General features: G+C 48.9%; 1 protein-coding gene across 1 annotated transcript; it reads left to right on the top strand.

The window, feature by feature from the left end:
- The first annotated feature begins 8,202 nt into the window (after positions 1–8,202).
- On the top strand, positions 8,203–20,014 carry LSG1 (large 60S subunit nuclear export GTPase 1). The gene is made up of 14 exons (XM_069864420.1): positions 8,203–8,336; positions 8,423–8,543; positions 8,736–8,856; positions 9,426–9,512; positions 10,266–10,352; positions 12,278–12,338; positions 13,021–13,197; positions 14,457–14,879; positions 15,191–15,292; positions 16,074–16,217; positions 16,534–16,657; positions 17,297–17,376; positions 17,963–18,136; positions 19,472–20,014. The coding sequence occupies exons 1-14, from the start codon at positions 8,256–8,258 to the stop codon at positions 19,643–19,645; spliced, it is 1,956 nt and encodes a 651-aa protein (XP_069720521.1). The 5' UTR covers positions 8,203–8,255; the 3' UTR covers positions 19,646–20,014.
- The last annotated feature ends 460 nt before the right edge of the window (positions 20,015–20,474 follow it).

Below are 20,474 nucleotides of genomic sequence, written 5' to 3'. Positions count from 1 at the left end.
ACCACAGCGACTGGTGTCCAGTTATGAAAATCGCTTGCCCATTTGCTTACATTCCAGAAATGCCCCCTGGCCAGAGGGCAGCGTCGCCAGTGCTGTCCCCCGCGGCTGCTCCACCACAGCTGGTACCAGGAGGCGCCTGACCACATCTGTTGTTTCCAGAGGCAGCTGGTGGGTGTGGATCTGTACCACGCTGCATTTCTTGTCTTCGGTGGCTTTAGTGCAGCACTTCTGGAGCATTAGGAAGGCTGCTGAGGGCTCTGAGATGTGAATGTGCGAACGCTCCGGTTTTCCCTGCGGGAAAACCGGAGCGTTCGCACATTCACGTCTCAGGAAATTGGAGAGCTGCACGGGCTGAGCAACCACCTCCCTGGGCAGCCTGTTCCAATGACCCTTTCCATGAAAAATGTTTTCCTAATGCCCAGCCTGAACCTCCCCTGGTGGAGCTTGAGGGTCTTTTGGCCCTGCCTGGCCTGTCGCAGCCCCCTGTGGTGAGCAGGAGGGTCTATGGGCCACGCGCTCCTGCCAGCCTGCAGGACCATCCCGCCTTCGGTTTGTACAGCCAGTTCATTTCACCTCTAGAAGCATCCAAGATGTTTTTCTTTTGTCTCCTTTGCCTTGCAAGGTGAAAAGGTGCTGCCGTGCACATAAAATAAATCCAGTGGCTCAGGATGACGTGTGACGCCCACGCATGGTGTGGCATCAGCAGAGCTGCCTTCTCCCCTCGAGGTGTCCTGTTGAACCACTGCACTGAGAGCCCACAGCTCCTGGCTTGCGCCCCAAGACACACGCCTGCGCTGTGCTCACCTCCCCGAACGATGCCTGCAAGCTGCAAGGCCAAGAGCAATCCCAGCTGCTCCTCTGGGATGTGGGAGCAGCCTCTCCGTGGGAGCAGGACTTGCCTTGCTGAAGTCCTGCCTGCCTCAGACTGTGGAAGGGGCGCTTGTCATGGGTCTCGGGACGGTGGCTTTGCAGACAGGTGAGACGGAGCAGGCACGAATGACTCCCTGCATCACTGCCTCTGGAGAGAGGTGAGTGTCGGGGAACTGGTGCTGGTGCATGGACACTTCTGATAATTACTCCCACAGAGTTGTTTGCAGAGCCACGCTGGGCAAGCACCTCTGCCATTCCAGTTACAATGCCCCATGTTCAGGAATGAAGACCTTAAATTTTCACAGCATGGCTTGCATAGGCTGCCAAGCCCCATGTCTCTCCAGCAGCCCTTGGGCATGCCTGTCTGCAAACCCCAGTGGTGTGTGAGGTAAGGAGGAGCTCTGAACCCCTCACCCTTCCCACCAACTCCCCAGCCTCCAAGTCAGCCACACTTCCATTTCTGTGTTGACATCTTGGAGCGAAGATCTTCTTATCAGCCCCTCAAAGAGATCTACCGGGGACTCCAGGTGGTGACTGGGGAGCAGCAGCACCCACAGCGCAGCTGCCTCTGGGACAGCTGGAAGTGCAGTGGCTGGAAGGTGACTTGTGGCTAGACCCTTACTTGAGGATGGAAACTGTCTCAGCTCAGTTCCTCACTGTGCATGCTCACCAGTTGGTGTGCCAGACACCATTGCAGCCTTCCTTGCTTCATCAATGGGCCCTGTTCCTGTGATGTTGTATGTCCGTATTTCACTGCTAGGAGGGTAAGCTGTGGCACAGCGAGATGGGAGCCAGGGCCAGCGCCACCTGTGCTGTGTAGGACATGCACACTGGAGGCTTATCTGCACGGCCCTGTAGCCTCAAGGAAGCAAAGCAGCCTGCTCTCTATTTATGCAATACTCCAGCAGCTACCGAGCATCACCTGCCTGCATGCGCCTGCCTGAAGAGCTTGTGCAGGGCGTGGGAAAGTCTGTAAGATACCATCTCTCCATGATGGCCCAGCCTGCCTCGCGCCGGCAGCGCAGTGAGTGCTGCGCTTGCGCCCTTGGCAGAACCCCCTCTCTGCCCCACTCCATCCTCCTCCTCTCCTACCCACTCTGGTCTGTGCTGGAGCCCATAGCTGCACGCCACCATCAGCCTGTAGGCTCCGGGGGGCAGCTGCCGTCTGCCTCCGTTGGAGGGGGATGCCAGGCTGTCCGTGCTGGCTGCCCTGCTGCGGCGTGGGGAGATGCCAGCGGCTGCCCTACGGGAGAGGGTAAAGCCCTGCAGTGAGCAGCCCTGCTTCAGGGATAACTTTGTACCCAGCAGTGGGAATTGGAGCTAATGTAGGTCTCTGATTGGGGAGAACAGTGGGAAGAGGTGCTGGGAAAAGTTGAGAAGTCAAAAAAAAATTAATGGGAATGTACTGATTTCGTCAGTGTATGAAAACATCCCAGGCTTTCTCCTCTCAGGCAGCAATGGAGCTCGTCACCCTTCAGCAGCCAGAGTGACACAGTCAAAGTGAAACATTTCAAACTGGCATTTCAGTATTTTCCAAAACAAAATATTTCAGAGGCTCTGTGCTATGGTAATTGTTGAAGTTTTCACTCTTTGTTCCGAACCAGGAGAAAGGAAATGCTGAACTGTCAGGATTTTCCATGAAACGGAAAGGCAGAGCAGCACAAGCCATCAATGGGGGCAGGAGGGCTCCCTTGGCCCCCAGCCCAACCAGCCACTATCCAGGTCTCATTGGCCGTGGCTGCGGATGGCTGCCTGAGACGGGCTGGCAGAGCAGGGGACAATCTCATGTCTCACACTGCCCCTGATGCTCTCCTGCCTCCAGCACCCCATCCCACCCTTAGCCTCCCCCGATGGGACTCCAGGACCTGGGGCTGGGGGCAACACTGTGTGGTGTGAGGGCCACGGTGGGTTGGCATGGCCAGCAGCCCTGCATCTCCTGGGTGCACCCAGCGCCGTGCTGGTGCAGCTCAGGGTGCCACAGCTCGGGGTCAGCCCTGGGATGGGTTGGTGCTGCTGGTGGGGCTGTGCGGTGGCGGCACACCTCTGGCGCGGTTGTTTTTCAGTCGCTGCGGGCGGCACACCCCGCTTCCTGCACAGCAGCCCTGGCGCTTCCTGCGCCCGCAGCTATAATTAGAAGGGCAGGCAGCAGCCAGGGGTGCAGAGCCCTCCCTCAGGGGTCACAGCACCCTTTCTCGGGGGGTTGCCAGGCTGTACCAGGCACCTTTCCATTGGCCACGCTGCCAGCAAAGGGCTGCAGAGGTTGTGTCGGGGTGGCATCCTCTGCTTGATGCCCTGTCCTGGGGGCTGCCACCATGGGGACGTCTCTGCCCGTGTGGAGGGGTGCTGGCAGCAGTTGGAAGCAAGGATGAGCCTGCCCAGGCAGACCTGGCACACTGAGAGCTAGAGAAATCCCCTGCTGACATCCTACCCAGCGCTTTGCGCCTTCAAAGGTGCTTGCAGCTCTCTCTAATTAACCTTCCCCCACCCTGCCAGGCGGGGAGGCGATTTTATCTTCATAGGGCTGGTGGAAGGAGCAGAATCTAAAACAAATCACTCGAAGGCCCTGGTGGGGTCAGTGCCTTCTCAGGGCTCAGCCCCAGCAGCTCTGTTTCAGAGCCTCCCTGGAACGCTGCGCTTCCTAGAGGGGACCAAGACCTTCACCAAAAGGTGACAGAGCTTGCAAAATGTGCTCCCCCTTTTCCTACGATGCGGGAACGCTTCTGAACACGGCTGGAAAGAAGGGGGTTCAAACAGCTGCAGTTGTGCACAGAGCAAAATTGTCTTGGTGTTCTTGCAAGGGTGCTTTGGTGGGGTTTCTTAATGGGTCTGCTTGTCAGGCTGAGGCTGGTAGTACCACTGAATAGGGCATTGTGAGCCTACATGAATAATGAATAGCTGTCACATGAATATTTTAGAGATGCAGTCCTGAGATCTCCCAGTGCTGCCTTAGAGGAAAATGGAGGAAAAGTTGTCCAGAAAGAACAATGTTTCCTTTAGGCAAAAATGCACTGGTGGTGTTGATTTCTGAAAAAGAGCTGCTGCTTCTAAATAATTCTCAGGATTTGCATCAAAAACTGGAGCAGCAGTTTGGCTCCAAGGAAGAAGAAGTTGGGAGGGGTGCCAGCCCTTTCGACACAAGTCAGTGATTACAGTGCACTAGAAGGACAGCAGATTTTACTTTGTCTATGCAATGTTTTTTTGTGAGAAGTCCCAAAGCCACGGGCACCCTCCAAGGAGCCACGGTGCTGGGCACTCAGTTAATGCATTTCAAAGGAGCAGCAAGAGATTCAGTGGTGTGTCCTCACTGCCCTGGGACAGAACGCCAGCCCAAGCACTGCTGTCGAGGAGCTGAGTTGTAAAAACAAGGCCCAGCAGCAAAAGTTGTGTTCATTTTGCATACCATGGTAGCTTCTGTATTGTACAGACGTAGGCTGCAAATCAACACTTTTATTGGCTTTTACAGCAGCGTGCCCCTCTCCTCCATGCTCTCCTTGGCTGTCAGCACTCTTGGTGCGCACACATGGGTGCCAAGCCACCTCTGTACAATTCCTGTGACACCATCTCTTCCTTGGCGGCCCTTTTCACCACGTGTGAATAATGCACGCATACACGACTTGTAGGTGAAGCACGTTGTCATGTTTGGGTAAAACCAGAAGCAGCCAGTCTCACTCAGGTAGTCACAGCAGGGCAATCATAAAATCATAGGTTGGAAGAGACCCACCGGATCATCGAGTCCAACCATTCCTATCAATCTCTAAACCATGTCCCTTAGCACTTCATCCACCTGTACCTTAAACACCTCCAGGGAAGGTGACTCAACCACCTCCCTGGGCAGCCTGTTCCAGTGCCCAATGACCCTTTCTGTGAAGAATTTTTTCCTAATGTCCAGCCTAAATCTCCCCTGGTGGAGCTTGAGGCCATTCCCTCTTGTCCTGTGCCCTGTCACTTGGAAGAAGAGGCCAGCTCCCTCCTCTCCACAACCTCCTTTCACGTAGTTGGAGAGAGCAATGAGGTCTCCCCTCAGCTTCCTCTTCTCCAGGCTTAACAACCCCAGCTCTCTCAGCTGCTCCTCGTAAGACCTGTTCTCCAGCCCCCTCACCAGCTTTGTTGCTCTTCGTTGGACTTGTTTGAGAGCCTCAACATCCTTCTTGTGGTGAGGGGCCCAGAACTGAACACAGGATTTGAGGAGCGGTCTCACCAGTGCCGAGTACAGAGGGAGAATAACCTCCCTGGACCTGCTGGTCACGCCGTTTCTGATACAAGCCAAGATGCCATCGGAGCGGGATGAGAAACATTTCAATTAGAAATAGGCAATTAAGGCTCTAGCTGAGACTCTGTCACTTGGATCACCCATTCTGTATCTTCGTCAGCACTGCTCTGCTCAAGACCATCCTTGCTGTGCTGCTGGCATCAGAGGGCAGAAATTATTCCTCAGTGTTTGTGAAGCACGCAGGAATGTATCTGTTGCCAGGATAAGGGTGGTTTGGGCATTTCTTCAGCAGCTTCCACAAAGGTGTCAGAAAGTATCTGCAGTGATGTGCCTGGAGTGCTTTAGTCTGGAAATGGGGAATGGTGTGGGAGGAAAGGCCAATATGTGGGAAAAACATCTCAGTCAAAATGCACGGATCTTGGCTCTTCAGAATGCACAGGGGGTTGTGGGCAGTGGAGCGAGCCTGAGCATCCTTCTTCCACTGCAGCAGCTCTTCTGCGTGTCCTCTGCTCCCAGTTCACGCCACCAGCTGCCGCTGCTCGCGTCCCATGGGAAGACATCGGGCTCTGCACGCCCTACTGAGGGCTGTATCGCCAGCCAAGGACTCCAGCAGCGCCGAGGCCACACTGCCAGGGCTGCGCCGGTGGGATTATGAAAGCATTTTGCTCCTGGTTGGGCAGCCTGGGAATGGCATTGCGCGTGCCTTGGCTGGAGGGTGAGAAGTGCTGCCAGACCCAAGGCGTGGGGAAAGGCCGGGCTGGCTGGCTGCTCTGGTTGATGATTATGCAGTGCAGAAGGAAGGTAACTTTCAACTGAAGTATAAAAGAAATACAATAATGAGCACTTATATTGCTGCCTTGGTGCCCACATAAAGACCTGAGATGGTTTTATTAAAGATGACTTGATTAAAAATGAATTTACTACATGGCTGCATGCTGTCTGCAGCCCACCAGCCTTCCACTGAAGCATCTCCTGTAAATGAAAAGGCGAACACTAGGTCCCCTTTCATCTGCCTTATTTGCCTTTGGGAAGCAAAGGAGGGGCTGGGCCAGGCGGGTGGTGGTGGCAGAGCCTGGGATGAGCATGGCAAGGGTTCAGACGTACTCAGGAAATTTATGCCGTACCGTTGCTGGCTTTGAAAAAGAGAAGAAAGGAAAAACTGCGTCTCCCTAACAAGTGTTTATCATGGGGAGGCATCACGTAGTGCTGAGCGTGAGAAAAGACCACTCCTGCCCACGGGGTTTTGCACGCTCCCATGCTGCTGGCGGCTGGAACCTGCAGCTGAGCTTTGCCTGCCGGTGTCGGCAGAGTCGCTGGTTTCCAGGGATTAGCCAGGTTATTCTCCGATTACAGCTGATAGACATTGCAGAGTTATAATCAAAAATGTCTGGCCTTAACCCAATACCCATAAAGGAGAAATGGTTCATAAATCAGTTCACTGTGCAAGAACAGGTCAAGTTGCTTATTAATTTAACCTTCTCTCCCATCTTGACCCGGATCAGCCACAGCAGCTGCTGCCAAAACCCATTTGCTGGTTCCCTGGTTGGGTGAGCAATGTCCCCTCCATCCATCTAAGCTGAAAGAGGGAAGATTAGACATCAGGAAGAAATGTTTTCCTGTGAGGGTGGTGAAGCACTCAAACAGGTTGCCCAGAGAAGCTGTGGCTGCCCCCTCCCTGGGGGTGTCCAAGGCCAGGCTGAACGAGGCTGTGAGCAACCCGGTCCAGCACGAGGTGTCTCTGCCCATCGCAGCGTGGTTGGAACTGGATGATCTTTAAGGTCCCTTCTGACTCAAACCATTCTATGATTCTGCAGAGATGCCTGGCTTTGGCTAGATTTTGGCAGCTACCCCATTACACACCTTCCCCCACCCCGCACGCAGGATCCCTCTTTCTCTTCGAGGTTCCTCCTCATACTGACTGTTTGCTGTGCGGCGGTGACACAGACTGGGGACAGGAGCTTGTTTTGAGCTGGTTGTGTTGCAGGGGCAACCTCAGCTTTGCAAGCTTGTGGCTTCTCCCAGAGGGACACACAAACCCCCTGCCTCATTGCCAGCTGCCGGGACAGGGTTTGGCACACCTCGCTGCCAGCGTTGTTTGCTCCTCGGAGACAGAATCTGTGCCAGGCTAGACCACGGAGTGAAATCAGCCCTCACAGCTGTCAGCGCTGCTGTGGATTCTGTTGGGCTTGTAGCCCTGTTTGTCAGGCTCTGCCGAGCAGCGTTGTGTTTGCCTCACATTTTCTTGGTGCCATCTGTTAGCGATGGGACTGGTGGTTGCTGTGGGAGAGAGGGTCAGAGCTGGGCTTGGGGAGGGGAGCATCGGAGACACGGGTGTCCTTACTGAGTGCTGTGGGGATGGACTGATGGATGGGCCGGGCAGCGTGGGGATGGATGGAGGGACAGACAGCGTAGTGCCAGGGGGATGGATGGATGGATGGATGGATGGATGGATGGACGGACGGACAGTGGAGAGTGGGGATGGGCAGATGGAGGAAATGTGGGAATGGATGGACAGATGGACAGGGTACTGTGAGGATGGATGGATGGATGGATGGATGGATGGATGGATGGATGGATGGATGGATGGATGGTTGGATGGGTGGATGGATGGTTGGATGGGTGGATGGATGAATGGATGGATGGATGGAGGGAGGGATGGATGGACAGACAGACAGTGGAGAGTGGAGATGGGCAGATGGAGGGAATGTGGGAATGGATGGATGGACAGAGTACTGTGAGGATGGATGGATGGATGGAGGGAGGGATGGATGGATGAATGGAGGGAGAGAGGGACAGACAGTGGAGAGTGGAGATGAGCAGATGGAGGGTATGTGGGAATGGATGGACGAACAGACACGGTACTGTGAGGATGGTTGGATGGGTGGACGGACGGACAATGCAGACGGACGGGCCGGCAGGGCAGCACGAACGTGGACAGACGGACGGGCAGGGCGCGTGCGGGACTGGGCCGTGGGCACAGGGAGGGCCGGCCGGGCACGGAGGGCGCCGGGCGAGGGGCGGGATCCCGGTCGGTGGCGCCGCCCGGCGGCGGCCGCGGGGGGCGCGGGGCGCTGCTCGCCCCGGAACGTTGCTGCGCGGGCGCGGGGCGCGGCGGGGCCGGGCGCGGACCGGAAGCCCGTTGGCCTCGCCCGCCCCTTCCGGCAGCGGCGCGGCCATGGGGAAGAAGGGTGGCACGGGGCTCGGGCGCTCCCTGCAGCGGCATCGCGGCCCGGGGCGGCGCGGCGACTCCTCATGGGTAGGGGGACAGGGTCCGGGGCAGGGGCGGGAGGCGGGGGTCGGGGCGGCCTCGTCCCGCGCTGACGCGGCCTCTCGTCACGGCAGCTCCACGCCAGCGAGGTTCTGGGCGACGAGCGCGGCCCGGAGCTGCGGTCGACGGCGGAGCAGAGCTCGCTGGAGGAGTTCCTGGCCACGGCCGAGCTGGCCGGCACCCGCTTCATGGCCGGTGAGGGGCCGGACTGGGACCTGGGCTGCGCGAGGCAGGGGGGTTGGCGAGGGGACGGGTCCCCCGGGGCAGGGGGGCGGGAATCCTGAGGCTGGAGGGCAGCTGGGGTGGGGTGGGGTGGCAGGGGCCGGCGGGGACGGTGATGGGTAGGGACAGGTGGCTCTCTGGGTGACTCTCTCGCACCTCCTGCAGAGCGTCTGAACATTCAGATCGTGTCTGCCCAAAGCCGCACTGGCCTGCTCACGGCCCAGGAGGCCCAGCGTGTCCAGCAGCTGCATGAAGAGAACCGGCAGTTCCTGCGCATCCCACGGAGGTGAGACCTGCAGGACGAGGCCTTTGCTGTGTGGGCTTAACCCCCTGGTAGCTGCAAGCCTGGGGACAGCCCTCTGTCAATACCCGGTTTCTGTTTCTGGGGAAGCCACTACCTGGCCTGCATGAGCCTGATGTAGCCCACAGCACAGGTGCCTGCCTGCCTGCTACACCGGTGCTGCCAACCTATCTATCCTGATTGTGTGGGTTTCCTGTTCAAAGCCTGGCACTGCTGGAGCTGGTGCATCCAGGCCACATGGGAAGCCTTTTCAGCTCTGTCTCTGTGGTGTTGAACCTTGTGTCTTAAATGCCCTACCAGTCTTAGCTTGGAAAAACAGCTTTGTGAGATCTATGATGCTTAGGATGGTGTTTTCTTAGCTAGTGGAGTTTAGAAGGAACAAGGGAAAAAACATACGTAAAACTATTGAAAACAAATGCACGTGTGTCTGGACTAGAACCATCTCAGTGTCACTAAACGTGTGATGCTTGTGTTCTTTATGAGTATTTATTGCAGTAACGTAACTGTTCTAGCTGCTACTTCTGACCATTCACTCCAACATGGGCTTGTTGTAGGCCACAGTGGGATAGGACAACCAGTGCAGAGGACTTGAAGCAAGCGGAGAACGAGAGCTTTCTTGAGTGGAGGCGACAACTTGCCCAGTGAGTATACCCCTTGTGTCTGGGTAAGTAGCTGGTGGTGTGTGGAGACTCAGGAGGTAGTGGGTTATATTTATCCTCGTTGGACTGAAAAATTAACATCTGGTCAGTAGTTCTGTGTGCTCCTTCTGGAAGGCTGGACATCCCAGCTACAGTCCAGACAGGTCTTTGTAGTGGGCTCTGCAAAGCTGTCTTGGGTGTGCGAGTTCTTGTACTGTTAACAGTTGAAAATTTGGAGGATGGAGTGTGATGTTTGGCTTTTGCCTTTTGAAGTGGAAGAGTGGTGAATGTGTCTCCTAACAGCAGTGCTGCTCTGTATGGTCATCCTGAGTGAAGTCGTTTGGGTGATGGTAACAGGGAGTTGAGGATTGTCTGGAGCTGTTTCAGGCACCATGCCCAAATTCATTATTTTTTTTCCCCAGTGGTACTTAACTGAGTAATAACTGCTGGCATTTGGGATAATTTCTCTGTTTATTATTGCGGCTCTGAAATTCACAGGCAGACTTTTGATGAGGTTTTGCTCTTTCCATCGCATTTCTCCATTGGCATGATTGGGATCCATTGTGTCACCACTGAACCAATGCCACTGACACCAGTTTGCTCTATTTCCAAAACTAGCAGAAATAGTACCTACTATATGAGTCTGATTTGATAGCTCTCTGAAATTGAAGCCTCTTGGATCTAAGGAAGAACTGGTGGTGTGGTTATTGCCTCATGTGGGCCGAATATGACATCTTTTTTTCCCTTTTGCCTTAGCCTTGAGGAAGAAAAAAGGTTAATTCTAACCCCATTTGAACGAAACTTGGAATTTTGGCGACAGCTTTGGAGAGTCATTGAAAGAAGGTAAAGTATATCACCGTTTGCTTTTTAAAAGTAATAGTTAGTTGGTTTTCCTGAACTGAAGCTTTTGAGCCAAGCTTCAAGTGTCTGAGCAGAAGAAAAACAATTATAGTTAGTAATGTTTTATTATCAACCTGAAGTGTTTTTGTTTTGAAGTGATCAAAGGGTAGCTGCTTAGTGGTACATGCTCGCTCTCAGCACTGCGATTCTGCAGGCCGTTTGCTGTGAGTCTCTGATTCTTCAGATGCTGTTGCTCTTGGCTTTTTCCAATAACTGGGTGGGAGGCCTCTTTTGAGAATGTGCCTTTGAGGTCTTCTGTCGAGATTAACTCTTTCCCCTCTGTCAGCTGCACAGCTGCAGCCTGACATTTGGGGCCGGGAGGCAAGGGAAATCAACTAAAAAACATTGAGAAAGAAAGAGCCTTTTGGTCCTTGGCCTCTTGCCATGCAGAGAAATGGCAGCAGTGCGCAAAAGACAACAGCCTGTCATATAACAGAAATAGCTTTGTTTGTTCTAGTGAACTGTAATACAATAGGAGCGCTATTTGCTACGTTAATCCAACTGGGGCATTTAATTTCACTAGTAATTAAGTTTGAGATCATCTTGTCTGATTTTTGTGAAATTGAAAAATAGTTCACCAGTGAGGTCATGGTGAGCTGCTTCTTTCACAAAAGTGGCTTTGTGCTGGGCATTTGGCTGGGAGAGCACTGGGTCAGGAGCATCTACTATAGGATATCATGATGTGCAGCGTGAGCGTATTGTGTGTTTTGAGGTGACTGGAATGTATTATCAGTGTCTTTTTGCTCTTGGAGCTTTTAATTGCACGTAGTCTGTCTTGGAATCGAATGGAAGACTCGTACAGTCGCTTACCTTGCCAGATAATTTAATCTGTTGTCAGCCTTTTCGTGTGTTTGCTTCAAACTAGCTCCTAGCGATGTCATTCAGTAACTTCTCTGTATCCCATCCCAGTACCGTGGTGTCAGCTTTCTCTTGAATTGATCTTTGAATTTCTGTAACCGTTCGGTACCTCTTTCTACCCATGCGGTTTATTGAATGACTGCCTTGGGGGGGTTATTGATTTTTGTATCTGTAACCAGCTACCTAGTGAGGCTTGAAATTCTTCTTTTCAATATGTGCTGTCCTGAGTTAACAGAAATCTCTGTCAAACAAATATAATCAACACGTGCCAGTATTTTAAATTACCTGCCTGGAGAAGCTCTAGTGGAAGAGCTTTCCCCCTTCATCTGAAAAAAGAATCATGGATGCCTCACATATCTGAAGCCTGAAAGCATCCTTGCAAGGCTGTGCTTGCATGGAGGGACAACATATTTTACTGGAGTCTAAGGCTATTCTTTCACTGTTCTGTGCTTTTTGTGACAAGAAGAATAAAAAGAAAGTTTTGAAAATGCCTGATAGTGAATGCTGAGAATCTGCAGGTCATTTGCGGGAGACTTGCTCCATGCCAAGTGGACAAGAGTGTTCCAGAGTGTCTCACAGTGTAGGAAAACCACCTCTTCTTCCTCTGTGTAGTCACCGCACTGCAGTTTGGAGATAAGAACAAACAGAAATAAAGTTGTGTTATCGCAGTTTTTAGTAACATTCTAAGGGATAGAATACCACTGCTCTGGTTCTTGCTTTCTGAGCATTTCTGAAGGGTAGTTGGATTGGCAAAACTTACATGCTTCCTTTTCCCTTGCTGACTGTACAGGAGAATTAGCCAAGAGAAGCAAAAATACTGTGCTGCAGTACTGGCTTGTAGCATAAGCATGGCTTTGTTAATTCAGTAAAGGTACTTATTAGGATAATAAAACTAAAACAATTAAAATTCCAAGCAAAACCCAAAAACGAATAATGTGCTGCGCCTTGCTGCTTTTTTTGAGACAAGGTAAGAAAGCATACTTTATAGAGCTTTCTTTTATTTTTTGCAGTGATATTGTAGTCCAGATAGTAGATGCTAGAAACCCCCTTCTGTTTAGATGCCAAGATCTGGTAAGTAAACTACTTTCTTGAATGTTGTCTTAATTTTATTTCTCAGAGTTTATACTTTAATTTATTTCTTAGAATTTTTCTTTTTAACTACTTCATCCACCTTGAAGCTGTTCTACTGTTGTGCCTAACTGGGTATTTTATGCAAGTATTTTGGCATCAAAGTCTTTTTCTTTGAAGTTTTTTTGTATTTCACACAGAGTGGTGTGGATTTAGAGGCAGTTCTGCAGATATTTTGTTGCAGATATTACATTGCTCCTCATTATCCCCTAGAAGTGTCTCCACTTAAAGGAATTGTTCTGTTTAAAACATAGTGGGATAAAAATGGGTGAGGATTAACTGCACTAAAAGCAAAGGATCAAGCATTGAAGTGACAACATTGTAATGATAGACTACAGAACACTGTGCATCAGCGAGATACAAAATTGCTCAAAGAGTTGATCTTTGGAGTTCCTGCTGTGAGGTGTTGATTAATATCTTGTTGTAGCTCTAAGCAGGCAAGATGTATGCACATGTGGCCAGAAGTAACCTGCATCACAGTAGTTGCATGCTCCAGTTTGTTCTTGTAGCTCTTGGTGAAACACCAGTTCCATTTAGCCATGGGGCTGGGTAACTTGTATCCCCTTCAGGGAAAGAGGAAGAGTACAACCAGAGTACCAAGTGATCCTTCTTTCTTTCTCTTCAGGAAAGTTATGTTAAAGAAATCAGCAATGACAAGGAGAACATGATCCTGATAAACAAAGCAGACTTTCTGAGTGAGGAGCAGCGGGCTGCTTGGGCACAGTTCTTTGAGAAAGAACGCATTAAGGTGGTGTTCTGGTCAGCTTTGGCAGAGTGCAAACGGCTCTCCGGAGAAGTAAAGGTACTGTGGATGACCAGTTCCAACTAGATGTGTGCTAGCTGCCTTGGATAACTTGCTTTGTAGTTATGCTTATGATACACCTCAGTGCCTTTCTAGGAAAGACATAGTCCTTGTCCCAAGGAAGGATTATTCTAAAGGCTTATGCTGCTGTAAAAGACCGTTTTAATTCAGAGTCAAAAGTGAGGAGAATAAAATGGTGAACAAAGCGGTATGCCCTTCAGTTGCTTTTCATAGTGCCTGCAGTTGCTCTTTCAAGGTTAATGATATAATAAACAGCACTGAACTAAAATGTAAATTCATTCCTTAAGGCTGCTGATGAATAACTACAAAACCAGCCCTTGTAGATCTGTTTGCAAACTCTTAACTCATTGACAGAATTGGAATCCTTTCCAGGAGGGATGCTGTGGGGGACATGTTTATCGCTACAGAGGGCTTATCTCCCCTCTCTGGGGGAGAAGTGTCATAGAAAACCTAAAGTACCCGAGAGCCTTTCTTTGCCCAGTGGAACAAACTGTGCTACTGCTGCAAGTTATCTGTTATCAATAGATGCCACTTCCAGGCTTCACTGGGCTCATCTGCTGCAGCCGTCACTGTTCAGCTATGAAATATCCTGTATCTCCTTCCAAAAATACCTAGTCTGTTCAGGTGGTTTGCAGTCTTTGGATGAAATGCTTTTACAGATTGACTTAAAAGTGAGACTGAAAGCATTATTTTATTTTTGTTTTGCAAAGAAGGATCAAAGTACTATGATTATGAAAATGTCTTTCTTTTTTAATGTGAACTATTTCAGTCCAACAAGGAGTTGGACTGAAAACAAGACAGCTTGAAATTATTTAAATGAAATATTTAAACCTGAAGCAAAATGGCTTTGTGTTCTGAACACTTTGAAATATTTATTCATTTGTATTACTAGGAACCTGTGATAGTTTAAAAAGCATTTGCTGGGTGCTGCTGCTGTGTGTAAGGATGCTGTGGGTGTGCACATGTTCAGAGTTGGGCTTCTCAAGAGAAACCTATTTCTCAAGAGAAACCTATTGACTTCACAATGAAGCTAACAATCACTCTTGGAATCCTGAAACGAGCTAGTTGTTTCTACATCCTGCTTAAGACCCCTAAAAAACCTGTGTGATGTAAGCAGTGAGTTTTGGTCCTTGGGATCTGGCTGGTGAAAATGTGGTTGACTGCACTTCAGTGACTGCAGTCAGCATCAAGAGTTGATGTTGTCTTTACATTTCAGCTGTGAAATACTGTTCACACAGGAACTGGATGCTGAAGACGTAGCAGAGTACCCAAGTGATTCTGAGGGTGAAAGCTCCAGTCAAGAAGACAACACAGCACAAGATAGTGCAGAAAGCACATCCACAGGCAATGCTTTGCAAAATGTAAATCAGGTTCTGGTTAGTGATGATGAGAGTAGTGATGAATACGAAGACTGTGAAGATGAAGAAGAGGAGGCCTGGCAAACCTGTTCTGAAGATGAAGACTGGGACAAAGTAAATGCTGTTGCTCCAGAGAGGATGGAAAGCAGGACTTGTGGTGCTGCGGTGCAGCATGTAGTGCCAGAGCAGAACAGGAACATCAGAAACTTCAGCCATCTGGTAACGAGAGATGAGCTGCTGGAGATATTCAAAACCATGCATGATGGACCAAGGGTGAAGGATGGGGAAGTAAATGTTGGGCTGGTAAGTTGGACTTTGTGCTTGAATGGATCCTACTTAATCTAAATTTTAATTACATATGCCTTCTGTGGGAGAAATTCATCCTGTAGTCTGGCTTCCTACGAGGATAAAGAGAACTAGCAAGCACAAATTTCCAAGAGTTTTATATAGAGATTAATTCTGAAGTTCCTGGAGCTCAGCGTTCCCTGCTGCTTGTCTTAACTTTTTTAATATATTTTATTAATGTACTTTTGTGTCAGAGCTCTGCCAGTGCCAGTCTTCTGGCACTGCCCTGCCTGGTATCGCTGTTACCATTCCACTGTTTTGTCATTTAGGTGGGTTACCCTAATGTTGGCAAAAGTTCAACCATCAACACAATACTTGGAAATAAGAAGGTATCGGTGTCTGCTACACCAGGCCGCACGAAACACTTTCAGGTACTGCTGAAAAAGAGCATTGATCTTCTTTATTTCTGCCCCCTGGGACAAAAGAGCTTCATTATGTTGTGAGCTCACTGAGAACTGTTGGCCAACCTAAATTCTGCTGAGCAGAGTTTAGGGTGGAGAAGTGTAGGCTTGATGTATCTAATTTTAGAACTATAGATCTTGCTTTCAAACTCTTACTACGGTTTGAGAATTGCTCAAGAAAGCTTCTGTGCAATGGGAGATATATTCCATCTCCTCTTTTTAAGTAGCTTGGCCCTTTTTCAACACCAATCATAAGGAGAGAACCTCTGAAAAGTGAGTGGTCCTCTGAATAGCCTGTACAATCAAGCTTTCAAACCATCTGTCTTGTCCACACTTGTTGCTGTGAATAAATCAGTCTAAAAGCTGCTGTTTTCATAGTGAATGAGCTCTTACTTTTGGGGTAGCAATTCCTATGAGCGCTGTGAGGTTTGTAGTTGTGCAGTCTTCTACCTGTTTCAAAAGGTCCGAGCAGTTAAAGGTTTCTAGAGTGCTTTCATCTCTCCCATCAGATTGCTGAGCTGAAGACCTTGCTGCCCCCATCTGGACAACTTGTTTGTGAACCTTGGAAAGACTGTCTTCCACATCAGATTTCTTTAATTCATTGGCGGGGGCCAGCAGGGCAGATGTCTATGTTAGTAGAATTTCTGCTTATTCTTATTTGCATCCTTGCTTTTGATTTTTTTCTTTTGTTCCTTTTTCCTCCATGGACACTGACATGCCTTGGTGAATTCATCGGTTATTTGTTGTGTAGACCCTGTATGTGGAGCCTGGCCTGTGCCTGTGTGATTGCCCTGGTCTGGTGATGCCATCTTTCGTCTCTACCAAGGCAGAAATGATTTGTTCTGGAATTCTGCCTATAGACCAGATGAGGGACCATGTCCCACCCATTTCTCTGATATCCTTTGCGTGGGGTTTGGGAGAGTACGGCTGCAAGCATTGACTCTGGAGTATTCAATATAGCATGTTTCAGCCCTCCTAAGGGCCATGTGCTCATGTCTTGAGGGCAGTGGGGACACATACTGGATAAAGCAGCCCTGCTGTGCTGCTCTTCCCCCAACTCATTTCAAGTTTGTATTGTTGTCTGACTTGCATTGTTTTTCTGGTTTGTGACAAAATCCGAAAGTCATTTTTAATGTGTACCCTTGGAGTGATTGGGGCAAGATTACTTGTGTACCTAAAAATTTACCAGGTGGTTTCCTTCACTAGCTTACGTTTGCCAGCATATCCCACGAAACATCTTGGAAGCAACCTATGGAATAAATATCATAAGGCCAAGGGAAGATGAGGATCCAGAGCGAAAGCCGACAGCTGAAGAGCTGCTAACAGCATATGGATGTGAGTGATGATGTCTTTAAAACAGTCGCTTACACTGTGTGCTTTGTCCTGAACGTGACCTTAGGAGAGCTGTTTAAAGTTAGACCCAACTCAGGTTTGTCGTGCATTGAACATCCCCATTAGGACTTGCCCTCCTCTCAGGAAGGGCCTTTGGTTAACAGCTAATCCCACGCGTGTGTTCAGTGGTGCTTTGCCAGTTTTATCTGACAGATGTACTGATTGTGTTGAGGATGTTGGTGAAATGCCCAGCTAGGCTGTGTAGCATGGTGCTCTCATCCTTTTAGGTAATTCCTGTCAGCTGTGTCTTGAATTAGGCTTTGAAGAGTGCAGTGAAGGTATATGTCCGTTGTCTGATTCTCTGATGTAGTTAATATTCTCTGGCCTTAAAACAAATATTAAAAAAAAGGGTAGGTTATCTGGTGGTTGAGAGATGTCAGCTCTTGTCATTCCTTTCAGGTCAGCATGCTTCTGCAGTGCCTCTGCAGCCAGCAACGTTCCCTTTTCTCCCTGTTTTCCCCAACAGAATCCCCTTTCTAAGGGAGTTTCTTTGAGAAAGGATATAAATGTGTAGTTAGGCCACAGAGAAGACTGTATTAATTTTGTTGTGCTGACATGATGTGCTTTGGATTTGTCTTCCAGATATGCGAGGCTTTATGACAGCTCATGGACAGCCAGACCAGCCGAGATCAGCTCGATATGTGTTAAAAGACTATGTCAATGTAAGTGCTTCCTGCGTCTGGGTTTTCTTTCCTGCTGGGAGGTGAATTGAAGGTTTCACTGGAGCATGAAGGAGTGCAAAAAAGTGAATTCTCTTTCTCTAGGTAACATCACTAAAATGCTCTTTATGTTTTCAAAGAATAAGTGGAATTTCTCAAGCTGCTTAATTTTAAAAAGATGACTGCATAAAAATATGATGCTAGCCAAAGTAAACAATCGCATCTCTAAAATAGGCAACAGGTATGCAGGAAACAAACGTTGTATTTGGCAATAAGAACTGTAGTTCTGCACCTTTTGACAACTTACTGTTGAGTGTTTCTTAATAGGATACTCCAGTACTCCTGAGAGTTTTGCACTGTGTTGTTTGTAGCTGGACACTACAGCTGGAAATCTTGCTTTGAAATAGAGGTGAAACAGTAACTTAGAAGTTGAGTCAGTTGTTGCCTTGATGGAGAAATAAAGTATACTCATAGTCTGCCAGTGTGAGCCCTTGGATTTCCAGGGCGTTTCTTAGCTTTGGAGTTGTTTTCTTTCCTCTCTGGGTCTCTGAAGTTCTTTGTTAATAACTGCGTACCATTGCTTTCACAGGGAAAGCTTTTATATTGCCATCCACCTCCTGGCATCGACCCAGATGATTTTCAGCACCAGCATAGAAGGTGCCCAGAGAACAGAACTGTACAGAACAGTGGACGGGTGAAGCCTGAGAAGAATACCAAAGCAAAACAGATTGAAAATGTGGTGGACAAAACATTTTTTCACCAGGTAAATTCTGGAGGAGATTTATTCTAGGAGTTTTTACTGCAGCACTGGTACTGGCGTGTAACAGTTGGTGAGAAAAATAGCTTTGAGGATGGAGGGGCACTGGGTTGAGTTAATGGTGTTAGATACTGTGGGATCTGCAGGTAATTTGTACCCAAGATCTCTCTGTTCTTTTTGTTATCGCCAGAATCACTGGCAGCGTACTGGTTGACTGAAAGATAGCTAACGATGTGCGTGTAGTTGGCTTTTAAAGTTTGAGGAATGACCCTCATCGTCACAGGCCTAACATCAGTCTGGAGCAAACAGGAGCACAACTGAGAGGAAAGACAAAGGAGGAGTTTGGTGTGACACAGCAGCTGGCCAGGAACGTGGTTTTGGACTTAGTAGTCCTTCCAACTAAATTTCCTTTCTTGAGGTGACGTATTCAGGGGACTTGATAGTCGTCTTTGACAACTGATTTTAGTACTCTTTGGCTGTTTTGACACAGAACCTGAAATCAGATCATAAGAACACAAGTTGACTTAAAATGAAGTGGAAAATGGGAATTTCTCTTAGCTTATATGTTTTTTGTTAGATCCCACAGGGATCTGGTTTTGCCCTACACGACTGAAAAAAACTTATTAATGAATTGTCATGAAATGTCAAACCCTTAATTGATTAAGTCTGCATAGCTGACAAAGATAAGAACAGGATATTTAGCAGTGAAGAGGATGGATCAGAGATAGCGTGGTCCGTTCTGTTTGGTTAGCTGGATGTGAGCACTACTTGTTTCAGGACAGCTAAAGATGGTCATGTGCTTTGAAAACAAGAACTTGGGCTCTTTTCAACAAACAGTGAGCTGTTTCAGAAAACTGCGACCTGAAAAGAATTCTTGGGATTACCAGACTCTTCCTCTGGCTGCCCAAAGTGCTGGCACAAGCTGTGAGCCCCAGCAGTGCTACCCACACTCCAGACTTGAGCAAGTTATTTTAGTCTCTGGTTTTCACAGGCGCCAGACGTATTTGCAGAGATTTGTTGTGTGCAGAGCAGAGACTGAGAATCAATCCTAGCGCTGCAGCTAATGTCTGTCAGAGCTCGGTGTCTTGTCAACGCTCTGCCTCTGCTTGCAGTGGTAGATGCTGAAGACTTGGTGCAGCGAGGCATGTCTGCAGACAGAACTGGAGCGTGCTGGCAGGCTTTGACTCAGCTGTGTGGCTTGGCCTTTCCTGCAGCTCTGGAGGCTGGGGCTGAGCAGGTCTTGATGGGTTTGAGCTTGCTGGTGTCTGATTTTATTAACATCAGTTCTTTGTGATTAAATATCTTCTCATCGGTCACTGGTGATTATGTCCCTTCTTCCAGGAGAACGTTCGTGCCCTGATGAAAGGAGTCCGGGCTGCAATGGGATACCGTCCCGGCAGCGGCCTTGTGATCGCACCAAATCATGAGAATGTGGTAGGAAAACCCTGGAAAAAACATGGAAACAGAAACAAGAAGGAGAAAATTCGCAGAATCACTAAACACTTGGAGGCTTAGCTGTGGAACTGCTATCTGAGCTTTCCAGGGCAAGGGCTACACTGTCCTGCAGGCCTGAAGTGAGAGAAAGAATGGAAAAGTGGGCATTGCTAGCTCACCCGGGAGCTCCATGCTATGGATTGGCCTGGGCAGGGAATAAGAGTGGGCTCTGATAGTTGGAGCTCATCCCTACTCAGAACAAAAGAAACCTGCCTGTTTGTGTTATCTGGAAGCTGGCCCAGATGTTTGACTGCTGCTGAAACATCCTTTCAATGGGAACAGATGGAGCCGCGTGGGAATGTTTTTTTTCCTTCCATTAAGGATGTATTTTATAGCTGTTGGGATCAAAGCAAGCCCTGTAAAACTGACTAAAATCTTTAAACAGTTGAATTTCAATGAGTGATGATTTTTGGCTTTTGAGATGCTATTGCTCATCTCCTTTTGTTTTTTTAAAGCTTATTTGTTGATTTGACAGAACACTCTAGTGTGTTGAAAAATGAGATATGAGGATCTTTTATCACCCTCTTCCTTCTCTGTTATACCAGCCCTATTCTGTAGAATCTGTCACTGAAACCACTTCCTATTTCCCAGCTTAAGGCAGAGCAGAACATGGCACACCATGCCAGGAAAATGCTGCCTTTACATACTTCACACTGAGTTGGTACCGGTTGTTTTTCTGTGTGACTCCCTATTGGTATTTTAAAACACTAGCTCCATGTGACTGGCCAAAAATCTGGTACTAATTTGTCCTTGAATATATTTGAGATTTTACTTCCTGTACGGCATCAAGTTCTCTCACTGACCTGTCAGGCACTGACCTCATCACAGAAGTGTCACAATAGGAGATTGG

Source organism: Phaenicophaeus curvirostris, chromosome 10, assembly GCF_032191515.1.
Source record: "Phaenicophaeus curvirostris isolate KB17595 chromosome 10, BPBGC_Pcur_1.0, whole genome shotgun sequence".
NCBI classification, from domain to species: domain Eukaryota; kingdom Metazoa; phylum Chordata; class Aves; order Cuculiformes; family Cuculidae; genus Phaenicophaeus; species Phaenicophaeus curvirostris.
Note: the sequence above shows the minus strand (reverse complement) of the source record. Positions and strands in the feature narration are given on the sequence as shown.

Bases quoted from the DNA above. Each gene is read 5' to 3' on its own strand.
- LSG1 (XM_069864420.1), top strand. From the start codon at position 8,256: ATGGGGAAGAAGGGTGGCACGGGGCTCGGGCGCTCCCTGCAGCGGCAT. The intron at 8,544-8,735 runs GTGAGGGGCCGG...CACCTCCTGCAG, and splicing joins CGGCACCCGCTTCATGGCCG to AGCGTCTGAACATTCAGATC. The intron at 12,339-13,020 runs GTAAGTAAACTA...CTTTCTCTTCAG, and splicing joins TGTTTAGATGCCAAGATCTG to GAAAGTTATGTTAAAGAAAT.